At 39.2% G+C, this 12,645-nt stretch overlaps 1 protein-coding gene across 1 annotated transcript in view; it reads right to left on the bottom strand.

The window, feature by feature from the left end:
- tgfbr1b (transforming growth factor, beta receptor 1 b) overlaps positions 1-12,645 on the bottom strand; it is a 58,312-nt gene that overhangs the window by 24,739 nt on the left and 20,928 nt on the right. The window contains exons 2-3 of the mRNA XM_035141886.2: positions 6,274-6,525; positions 1,018-1,287 (exon numbers count right to left, since the gene is read on the bottom strand). Of these exons, the coding sequence (XP_034997777.1) occupies positions 1,018-1,287; positions 6,274-6,525 (522 nt within the window). The remainder of the gene's footprint in view (positions 1-1,017; positions 1,288-6,273; positions 6,526-12,645) is intronic.

The following is a 12,645-nucleotide window of genomic DNA, read 5'->3' as shown; positions in this document are numbered from 1 at the left end:
GGTCTGATAACCGAGATGATTTGCCATAAAACATGGTAAAACAAAGAGGAAGAAACCCTTATTCTGCATCTGCACCAAAATTTGATTTGTCCTTTCCAGGTCCAGGACCCATCTCTTCAAGTTTAGTGAAAATCGGTTTGGTTGTTTTTACATTATGTTGTAATGCACTTATCTGTTCAGGCCTCCCTGGATCTACACAGATATTAGACATACAAACACACATACCTAAGACTGGTAGAATTGTGAACACAAATAGTCCAGCAAATAACTGACTGTAAAACAAACCAGTATACTTTGGTTTTTTGGATCGCTTATACAAATGAGAATTATAACAAGCTAACTATTCAGCTTTAGAGGAGATTTACCAGTGGACTCTGTTAATTCTGGATGCTAGTTGTTTCCACAGAGTCTTATTTATCAAAGAGAGGAAGAATTTTTCTCACTAAACTCTGTGAGAAAGCAATTTAGCATAGTTCCCAAAACATTTGCAGTCTCACTCTCAGATATGCACCCCAGCAACAAACTGTGACTCAAAAGTACTATCTGCTACTAACAGGTGCATCCCACAATCTGCTGCCGTCTTTTAGATTAGAAAAGACGTGGTTTCGATACAAAAAAGTGAGATTTGAAGCCAAAATATGAGATCATGGCTGCACTTTGACATGACTACAGATTTATGTTTATTCTTTGTTTAAACAAAGATATTCGCCGCTCTTAAAATTCTTGGCCCATTTTCGGCCTCTGAATCTACTGAAGTTTTTTTTTTTTTTCATTTAACAGTTTCAGGTCAACGGAACTGCTCTCTGAGAACAGTTCAGAATAAGTCACAGCTGAAACACATTCTGACACACTTCTCACTTTTGTAAACCTGTTTGGTCGTCATTGATTTTCAAAGTTATGAGTATGGACATGAACCTTAAAGCTTCCTAACATGTGCTGAGATACATCATCAGCCCTTGCTATATTGTTAGATTCACTGTAACACACAAACACCCTAAAGTATCCATCGGTGCCCACCTGATCCAGATCCAGAGGTGGTCATGTCGTAGATGAGGTCCTTCAGTGTCGTTCCAACAGTGATGAAGGGATGGTCCATGGAGGGATCTTCTTCATTAGGGACCCGGTGGTGGTGGTGATGGTGGGCCCCTGCGCCCCCGGCTCCCAGACCCCTGTGGCTGTGGCAAACATAAAATGCCACAACAAGCAGCAGGCAGAGAACACACACTGGGCCTGCGATCACCGCTGCAAGGGCCACAGGGCCCAGGGGAGGAGGCGGTTCTGTAGGGACTGCAGGACAGAGAGGAGACAGACACAAAGATCAGATTAGAAAATGCAGTTCAACAGCGCAAATGTTTCTATGTGACCTGTGAATGCGTATTTGAGAAACTGAGTTTAACATGCCAGATAAACCATTATCAACATGTGAGATACCAAATGAGGCCACACACTGTTGGAAAGGTTAGAATGAGCATATGGAGGGCTGGCAAGTGGCAGATCTTAAGTGCTAGCCATGAGCCAGGAAGCTAACAGGCCAAGTGGCGCGGGGGCACATTCCATCTGCTGGGATAATGGGAGGTTTGGCCCAAATGTAACACACACACACAATTGATTTTCTATAGTTGTGAAGAGATTGATCTGCATAATGCATCGAATCAGCTGCGTATCCTAACGTCACCCATCATAACTAAATGTCACAACGATGGTTTCAAACTAGATATTTGTCCACGTGTGTGAGATGAGATCACCATTTTAATACGATCAATTGTGTAGCCCTTGTCCACACAACCATAGAAAGACACATGGTAGGTGGGCTCCTCCCTCTTACCTGCACGCTTACTTCTCCATGTACAGGCTGAACGTTACAGGGAGAGAATGGAGAAATGCTGACTATGCTCCTGAGTTTCATACTGATATTATTTAGTGTGACCTTTCTCAAAGAGCTTCCTGCCCAGGGACAACAGATAGATCTCGTAGATTTATTTGGCGCAAATAATTTTTTCTCTTCGAGATTATGGTACTGGTGTTTTTTAATGTATATATGTACATGAATATAGTTACTTCAATTTATGCTGTGATGCTTGACTTCTTTCTCATTTTGCTGGGGTAGACCTGGTCAGCAAGCCACATGACCGTGTGTCACTACCCCAGTGTCAGTGCTGATAATGTGACCGCTTCATGTGACGCACTAAACTATCTCCAAGATTAGGTGTCATTGTCCCAATACAACTTCTAATTATAATAATGTAAATGCATGGTGACAAATTTTTGTACTAATCCATAGATATCATAATATTACAATAATTTAAAAAGCCACAAAAGGCATTTGAATACTGATTTGGACATTGATTTCCATGGCAACAGCAGATGCTTTGAGGTATTTTAGTCAGCCATAGTGAAATGCAAATAAAGTTGTTTGACTCTTTAAAACCACTAAACTGATTCTTTTTTTTCAGTTTTCCTTTTTAGATCTTTATGGTAGAATGACTCATGTTTCTGGAGGTACAGATTCTATGTGGTATGGTCTTGCTGCTCTGCTACTGGTGTGATTAACACAATGTGGTTTTGGAATAGTTTGGCAAATAATCTCATAACACTGAAATAGCTTATCTGTAGTAAAAAAAAATATATATATATATATATATGTATATTTCAGAAAATGATAAAAGGTGAGAACAACAAAAAAGCTGCTGAGGAGATCGCAATTAGCAGAATCATTACAAGCTGTGGTTGTGAAAGAGTTTACGGCAAAGTGCTTGGTGTATGCAGCCAATTCACACCCAGTATAAAAGGCACACAAACTGCCCTTTGAATATAGATCTTTGTAACTGTGTGTACTGCTGAACCTTGCTTGCTGAAGTTGGTCACAACTTAATCTTATGTTAAATTGACAGAAGAAAAAAATGTCCATTTCTCTTATTAAAAAAAGCTAATGCGTGTGGTCTTAAGACGCATTAGAAGGTGTTGACTGGCAGTGGTAGTGTGGGCAGCAACGGCTTAGGAGATAGAGCTGCTCTTCTGGTGGTTCAAACCCAAGAGCCTCTGTATCACGTGTTAAACAGTTCTTGGGCAAGAAACAAAACAGATTGCCCCTGACGGTTGTGCTGACAGTGTGTGAATGAGGCTTGATAAGTGTTGCACATAGATTTACTGCATGAATGTGTGTGAATGGCAAAACTGTACGGTGAAGTAAACATCACTTATAGAAAATAGCTATATAAATACAGACTTTCCCCATATAGTTTTGCAGCATTTAGCATTTAATGTATTGCATAACAATTAAATGTATTTGCATCAGTATTTTTACACAGTCGTATTTTTCTACCGAGTATGTTATGTACACTACCATTAATATTGTGTTGCACCATTACCTTCAGCTTCAAGGCTCTGCTACACATAGAATAATCAGTGATTTAGTGGAAGAGTAATGATCACACCCAGATCTGCTTTGTTTTATGCTGAATTATGCTGACTTGAGAAGTTTTATTAGTGTTTTTTTTTTTATATGGCTCAGTGGACATTAAAAGCCAGTGGAACTGCTGTGAATTCATGATGAAACAGCTGCTACTATCCTCTGGCACTCTCTGAAATCTTTAAATCGATATAGCAGCATAAAAAGTGTGCAGCAGTTTAAAAATATTGTAGTGGCACCACAAATCTCACTCCTAATTCAAGAAAGCGACACATGCCAACTGTAAAGTTACCGGCAGAGACGGACAGTAAAGAGCAGGGTTCCTACTATTTGTGAGAACATTTTCCAGGACATTTTCCAGGAATTGTCCTTGACATTGAGGACAGCAATTGGTGGAAAACAATCATTTAATGGTAGACCTAGAATTGAAACATTTAATGCCATATTAATTCTCCTTTCTAAATGATGCAAGGTTCACGAAGTGTCTCAGTTATTCATAATGGCTACATCCATCACTAGCAACTGTCCAATAAGGTAATTTGGCCTCTTTTTTTTTTAGCTGTAAACAGGTTTTTGTTACTTGAATAACTTTAGCATTTCATTGTCTTATACACCTCGTATGGACTTCCAGAAAAAATTACTAAACACTACCTCTGATACATATTTGACTCGAAACGACATTATTTACACTGTGTTTTAACCCTAAATGTCCACCACCGTAGCGATGAGAATGCGCACCCCGCACATGCCCTTCGGCGAGAGTTTGTGCAGTTTTCAGGTGTGCCTGTGAAAATGTGAACGCACCTCCGAGGGGGATATCAGAGGACATTTAGACAAAAACATGTCCAAAGATGGCTTTTCGAGTCAAATTTGAATGTTGGGGCTTGCGGACACTTGGATGACACCGCAGTAGCCGTATGGAGGCATGTTATGTTGTTTTCTTACTTCTGAAGAATTGGCTGCAACACTGTTTACCCCTGAAACTCCTAAAGTGTTTTGTGGACTCAAACATTTCACCCCCCCTCCATTGGTATAGTGGCGAGTAGATAATGAGGACATTTTCATTTTTCAGTTAACTATCCCCTTAAAGTTGTACGGTGTACAGGTGCACATATAGCTTTGTTAAAATACATAATGACGATGGATGACTGTGACTCATAGACAGAAGTAAACAATATCCAGTTGGCATCATTTTACTGAACAAAACAAATAATTTCAGGACACACAACAGGCTTCTGTGGAGCAGAAATTAAAAAAGGAATCAGTGTTGAAAGTTACATCCAGACAAACCCCTACAAAGATTGTCTCTGAACTACACAGAAGGTTACAAAAAACAAAATGGAAAAACTCCACTATGTGTAAAACCTGAAATGGGAACTAGAATCTAACCTTAAACAGACGAAGAGGGATTGGCAAGACAAGTGTAGAGTGAAACAAACTTCTACTAGCTTCACAAGAGGGACGGAATACGGATGAGAGCATTTAATCAGCTTTTTTTATTCCACCACACATAAAAAATAAACAATTGGGCGAAGATCAGCAGTACTGGAGAAAGTGTGAGCAGAAACCCAATTGCTCACATATTGTCTGGTCATGTATAAACTACACTCTGTGACAGGGTTATTGCCATTCTTGAGGTGATTTTCAGACCCCCCCAGATTATGTAACCGGGATTTGATGCCCCGGGGATATAATTTAAAAGAATCTCTTCTAAATCCTGATGCCTGCATATAAAAAGGCCAGAACAAGGAGCTGGTTGAAATGTGACCCTCCCCACCAGCAAGTGGCTGGTCATTGTAGAGGAAATATATTCCAGGGAAAAACTGACCCATAATCCCAGGACTACAGCAGAGTCATCGCTGTAGCAAATAGATTGAATACAAGAGAAAGGATGGGATGTGTTCTCTGCTAGTCTAAAAAGAATGGATAAGACATTGTGCAAAATGTGCCCATGTTATTTTTCTTATATATGTCTATCTTGATATTCATTTGATTTTTTTTATCTTCGTAATAACTGCTATTCTGGATTTTGTTCCAAGTAATGAGTTAATGAAAGAAATAAAAAGGAAAAATGAAAAATATAAACTGACTTGTATGTCATTAGATTTGGATTGCAGTGCATTATATTTCACATTCATTTGTATCAGATCTGTACTGGATCATGAATAATGGACAACTGTCTGAGAGTATGTCAGACCCCACCTAAAAGAATCCTGTTCATACATTCAATAAAATATTTTTTGTATAACGCTGAATCATAACATTCATTATCTCAAGGCACTTAACATAGTACGGTCAAGACCTTATAATATTGTAGAGAAACCCAAAGGTGCCCACAATGACCAGCATTGACAACTGTGGAGAGGGAAAAAAAATTCTCCTTAAACAGAAAGAAATGCTTCTTATTAATGACTGGTGCACAATCCAAGCTTTATGGGGAACTACTTATTATAATATTAAAGATCTCTAAATTTGTGTTTGATGCTTTTACATGCTGTTACATCCAGAATGTTTTTACTGTCCTTATAAACTGCAATTGTCTGCTCTGTGCAGCAGTAGTTACATTATAGAGCAGTGGAGTCTTCTCACATAATGAGGGGAGAGTTTAAAGATGAGTGTTTATAACTGTAGGTATTGATAACTAGTATTTTACAGGTGAGCTTGAGATGATGTTAGATGTTATATTTGATGAACGTGGGGACTACCACCGATAAACAAAAACTCATACATTTTATATTTAAAATATGAAAGAGGCGGTGTGGCCGGTGAGTCAGTTATGTGTCTGAACAACATGTTACACCAGTAACACCGTAACACCAGTAACCAACAACCGCAGTGACCCTACTGTGTGCGTTTTTTCTTACCAGGGAAATATTCAAGGTCAGGATCTTTGTTGCAGTAGTCCGCGGTACAGCATATTGGGTAAATACCCGTGTCATGTTTAACGGACGGGGCACAGATGAAGGGCCGGTCTCGCGGGAACAGTTCACTTTCTTGTACACACTGGCGCTGCTCAATGGTTAATCGGCTGCCGGACTTGCGTATGGCGACGAAGCAGACGCCATCTGTCGTGCAGCTGGAATTTGCGCTGCAGCGGTCACAGTAACACTGGAGGGCTGGAGGAGGAAGGAAGCAGAGAAGAAAGAGTTACTACAACATGATCCAATAAAAGGCCAACAACGTTTAAAACATGCATCTCCAGCACTTTGCTACATTTCTTCACCAAAAACATCTGAGTTTTCAGAGCTGCAGTTAGACCCAAGTTGACAGTTGATCAACAGAGACTGAATAAGAGTCATGTCAATCATTTTAAATACTACAGCAAAATCACATGTAAAATCTTTTATCAAGGCCATGACTTCGCTGTACACACAGTAACACACTTCTCATACATCATGGTAAAATTCCATGGATAAATATGATTCATAACTCATTTTTCATTTCTGTTACGTGTCTGAAGTAAAAAGCATTCCCTCTATTATGGCATGTTCTCTCCTCTTTCCAACCCACTATTTAACATCCCATGGGGAAATTTATTTCTCCATGTCTGAGCCAGGAAACTGTTCAGCTGCTTTTCTGCTATTTCACACCTCAGTTGATCTGCTGGGTTGTCTAAATCCATTTTTTTAATAAAATGTCCCTATATCTGTCAAAGAGAAAAAAGCCTTTTGAAAAAGTGCACTTTTTTCACAATGTGTGTCATTGTCTGTGTGTGTCTCAGTGTCCGTTATGTTGGTGATTGGGAAGAAACTCTCATGGAGGCAATGTGAGAGGTTAAATCTCTCCAGTCACACACACTTTATGATTTATTTTCCTTTAAACGTTTGCTCTTACTGCAACTCTCCGTGAAAGAGGCAGATGAAAATGCAGGCACGCACAAACACACACACAGCTGCAGTGCAGCTGGAGAGCACATGACTGACGTCACAAAAGGCCAAGAATCTGATCGTCTTAAAGCGTGTTTGGTTTACAGTCCTCCACATCTGACAGGAACTGAAATTCAGAGCCTTGTGATCCTTTCCAGAAAATGCTGTGACAGAAACGTCACAGCTTAATATATATTTACTTGCTAGTAACAAGCAGACAAAAATATACAAGTACTGTGGGCTCCAAATGTCGGAGACTATTTTGGGGAAGTTGTATAAGGCATTTGGAAGCACTGGGGGTTTATACTTTTCTTACTTCTCTTATTCTGTGGTAATATCTGATGGCTGTTGTAGAAATCAACCATCACTGACAATTATTTAACAGCCGTTACCTCTGTGATGTTACAGTAAATCAAAAAAAGTGAGTCACATGGCTCAATATTAGCAAGTCAAAGCGTAAGTGATGCCTCACAGTTATACTTATATTTCAAACTGGCAAACAGATATGTGATTTATTGGGAAGCTTAACAAAGCTGCCTGGCAACATGTGCAATTTAAGAACAACCTCCTGCCAATACAAATTAGACCTTTCAAATCAAATAAATAAAAATGCCTTCCATAGTAATGATGCTCATTCTTTATCGTCTTTATTTCAGTCATGGTGAACTTTTTCCTTCCAGGTCGATAGTGAATAATTACCTGATACATTGAGTCCAACATGGAATGATTCAACATTCATTGGACTAAATCTGGTTTCACCTTATGGATCAACATTCCTCTTTCATGAATATCTACATTCAACCTCGAGTTCTGCTCGACATGGCAATGACTACTACTACTAGCTATAATATGACATGATAAGGACTTTTGGGAATTACAAGTTATTAACTTCCTTTCATAAACATTTGATGTGGAAAAGTTAGCTCAGAGAGGAAATTCAAGGTCATAATTGAATCTAATAAGCAGTGCCAGGCCCCAGGCTATTCATTAAATGCACTGCTGTATCTTGTGTATTGCTAATTAGAGCTAATCATTAATTAGTGTCCAAGTGCTGCTAACAAAAAAAAACAGATACCTGATGCAGATATGTGATGTTTTGACAGGCTTTCAGTTGTTTCAGGGAGTTCAAATGTAAAATGTTTCAACTAAGCCGAACTTTTTCTGTAAAAAGATGCTGGAACCACAGCAAGGGGCATCTTTAATCACCTCTGAACACTGGGAAATCACAATCCAGACAACAACAGAGTAAGGAAAGGGCTTCTTGTAGGGAAGGCTGTTTAGCAATCCTCTAGACATTAGCAGTGGTGTTGTAGAGTTCTATGAATAAACCAGGTCACTCTCTCTCTCTCTCTCTCTGTGTGTGTCCTTGCCTTCAGCACAGGGTAGACAGGGAGCTCATAGCCTGGTATCATTATGCAGCTCAGAAACACTTCATGCATGCCTGGCCACCCTAAGGCAACACAACACACCTTCTAAGAGGAGACCTTTAAATAATTAACAGGTCAGGCACACGGCGTGTTGGGTAAAGAGGTTTGACATCAGCAGACACAGAAGGTTTTAACAATGTGAAGGGTGGTGCAACAGCTTCACAGTGATGATGTAAATAATTAGATTAAAATCGTTAGATTAAAATTACATAACCGAAAAAAGAGATTATATTACTTGAAAGAATCATCAGTCTGAGAATGTTGCAACTTTATCAAAGTTTCCCTGTAACAGAGTCCTAGAATTCGTGGAATTGTCTGGGGGTAAATTCCAGACAGGAAAAGTGAGGGAGGTGAGTAAGTCGAAACAGCAATGCTGTGTGTGTGTGTGTGTGTGTGTGTGTGTGTGTGTCTGTGTCTGTGTGTGTGTGTGTTGCATTTGCCAGGTTTCTCAAGAAGAGTCTTCCTCTTCTTGAGAAACCTGACAAATGCAACACACATTTGTCAGGCCATATGGTGGACAACAGGAGAAAACTAAATAAGAGCCAGCTGACACTGGTCTCCTCTGACTCAACCTCAGATAAGTCAGATAAGTCTCGCCTGTCCCGCATACACTCTCAGACTGTCAGCACAGTGTCAGCCATGTATGTCTCAGATGTCTAGACAATAGAGCTGTACAATATATCTAAAAATTATCTCGCTCTCTCTGACACAGCTGACGTCTCTGACTTGCTGTGTTGGGCAGGTTGTAGCGTTTAAACTTAACCAAAACTAAGTTAAGACAGTTAAGTAATGAGTCAGATGTGTAGCTGCGCTGCCATGGACAGCAGGTAGATACAGTGATGCTAGCCAGGACACCTATACATTAAAGAGAGTGGCTATGTTCACACGGACAGTAATAATAATAATAATAATAATAATTCACATTACTGAAGTTTACTTTGTGATCGTTTGATTCGCTCCAGAGTTTATGAGGCACGCATGTAAACACTTTGAGAAAAAAAGTCCAGAATTTCTGCGCACTCAGTTCATGTTCCACACAACATCAGACGCCAACGGCCAGGACAGTGTTACAGTGACCGGAAGGATCCGGATTCATGGTCAATTAATAACTAAATACATCTGATCGTCTGCTTGGATGTGAAGAGCGACAGAGACATGCCTGCACGCACGCACTTTAACAGGGTTACTTGCATAATTATGCTATTAAATTATAAAATGGTTAGAAAATAATGACAATAATATAATTTATCACAATATATCGTACAACCAAATTGTTTTATCATGACAGATCTGCCTTAATATTTTCAACAACTCACAAAATTGTAGGTTTCCTTGCAGAGTCAAACATATCCAAGCAAAATAGGTATTGTAAAATGAAAAACCCTTTACTGAATGGATTTGCCATGATTTCATTTATGCTTACGGATTTACTGAGTTGACTGTTTGTGCCACTCAGAGACCGCAAAGATGAATGACTCGTCTCTGGAGCCGCAGCAGCGAAGTCCAACTGGTACACACTGATACGCAGCAATCGTCAGACTCAGGTGTCATGTTGTTGTACTAAATATTTGCAGCATCAAATAACTAATTAAAATCCAACTTAAAAAAGGGAAACATTGACATATGAAGGTACTACCTTAAAAGACAATCTATTATTTACAAGATGTATCTCATGTGAACTTTGCCTTATATTTTGGTCCATCTCCCATCCACTAAAATTGAGGAGGCAGGATCTATGGCTGTCTAAAGCGTGACAGTCCTACTTAAAACCTCCGTTAAGAAGAGTCAAACACAGTAGATGGTGGTAATGCACCTTGACACAAATAAACCGATCAAAGAAGAAGTAAAAATGATGACTGACATGTCATGTTTTTGTGGATAAGAAATTGACAAGAACTATAGCCCGAAGACTGAAACAAAATCAAAACCAGCTGCCAAATTAACACTGACTATGAGTCTAGAGCCATTCAAGTGAATCTGTAAGGCTCAGGGCTGGGGTTCAATAGCATAATATAAAATTCATAGGGTATCACATCCACTTATAAAATCTGACTCCTTCAAAACCTCTTTTCCAATCACATTAAGTCCAGCTTTCATCATCTGTGAGTTATTAAAGTTTTAAATGGGTAAACGTCAAAGTTTCAGATTAGATCTCTCCAGCTGTTGCTGGGCAAGAAACAAGCAACACTGCAGTTGTTAATGCGAACGACTAAATCAATAAACAAATTTGAAATAAAGCAAGCATATATATTTTTGAAACCTGTAGCTTCAAGCTGAAAATTGTGCTCGCTTAATGTGATCGCAGTACACTCTCATGAGAAACCGAGGGGTGCTATTAATATAGCAAATACTTTGTATTCGATAATAGGTAGACCAGCTGTCATTATCTACCTGCTTAACTGATTGTGATGTGATAAATGCATCTGCATTTAAGTGGCTTATCGCTGAGAATCTACTATTTCTTGGCGAAGACTCTAGTATTACCACAACTACTACTGTGAATAAATGGTTAACATGATGATTATTAAAACACTAGAGGGGCAGACATTCTGATATAAATCAATATTCTCAAAGTCCAAGGTGATAGTCCCAATGTGCACATGTTTTCAGTCTTATATATTAGACCCGAGTGTGGTTCTGAATCCAAATCATGAATCAGTCAGCATGTAAATCAAGAGAAAGAGCTAACCAGGTCTCTAGATGTGCACAGCGGTTGTTGGTTTTATAAGTCAACAACACTGATGAGTCAGAAATACGTGGAGAGGAAATCAAAACCAAAACAAACACACCCATTTCTTCTGTTATTAAAGAGGGCAACAGTGTCTGAGCCGGTTAATACTGCTTTAAACTTTTCTCATGTGTTTTTGTTCCAACATAAAGTTAGCAGGAGAGTTGGAGGAAGATTTTATTAAAAAGCAGTCACCTGCAGAGATTTCACATTTCAGTGCACAGCTGTAGCCTCCAGACAAACAACTGAATGCTTTTATGAAACAACCGAGAAATAATCCAAATAACACGCCTTCTATGCTGTTCCCCGAGGGCGCAGGCTCTTTCTTCTTTACCAAGATCAATCCTCTCTTTCTCTCATTGGCACAGCTAGCTCCTCTCTGAGTTAACAACCACTTAAAGCATCTGCAGACAACAAGTCAGAGATCATCCTAACTACAAAGACACCGGCTGATATAATAGCTGACGTACATTGAACAAATGGTTTACAATCAAAGCTGCAGATCTAGATGTATGATTGAATATGAATGCTCCTGATGAACATGTTCATAGATGGTCAGGTTTAGCTGAGAAATGCTTAAATCACAGAGGGAAAAAAATCTATGAGAGACTTAAGGGTTTAGTTCATTTTTTTCATTCTCGCACTAGTGCCTGAAGCAAGATGTAGCTTACAGTGGGTCCCTGATGTGAGGATTAGTTTCAGATATTTGTCTCTGAGACTTTTGTCATTTTGTTAGTGTTGCTCACATCATTGAAAAGGCACAGAAGCAAAGAAACAAAATGACAGCATCAACAGTTTTCCTTGAAAGAGATGAAGCTGATGAAATAGTATTATAGAATTCCAAATGTTAAGCACAAACCGGGGCTGGTACGGTCTTTTTAAATCAAAAATTCTAAATTCTTCCTGCAATTTAAAGACTGAATTATCCCAAAAATTTCAAACTTTCACTTCAAACAATCAGAACCATGCATTTCATTCAAAGAAACCCCAAAGACAATCCTGTGTTACACGGTACACCCTCAGTATTGAGGACACTGAGCTAAATAAATCTTAAAATCCATAAGTAGTTTACAATTGTGTGGGCCGTAGTGTGAAGTGTGGGACTGGTAATGAAGACAACTGGGACGGACATTCACACAGTGCGTCTGATATGATAGAGGAAGTATGAGAGAGGAAGACAAACACAAGGCCAGTCTCTTACAATGTGGTCAGACA

This window comes from Hippoglossus stenolepis, chromosome 19, assembly GCF_022539355.2.
Source record: "Hippoglossus stenolepis isolate QCI-W04-F060 chromosome 19, HSTE1.2, whole genome shotgun sequence".
Classification (NCBI taxonomy): Eukaryota; Metazoa; Chordata; class Actinopteri; order Pleuronectiformes; family Pleuronectidae; genus Hippoglossus; species Hippoglossus stenolepis.
This window is presented reverse-complemented; position numbering and strand designations above follow the sequence as displayed.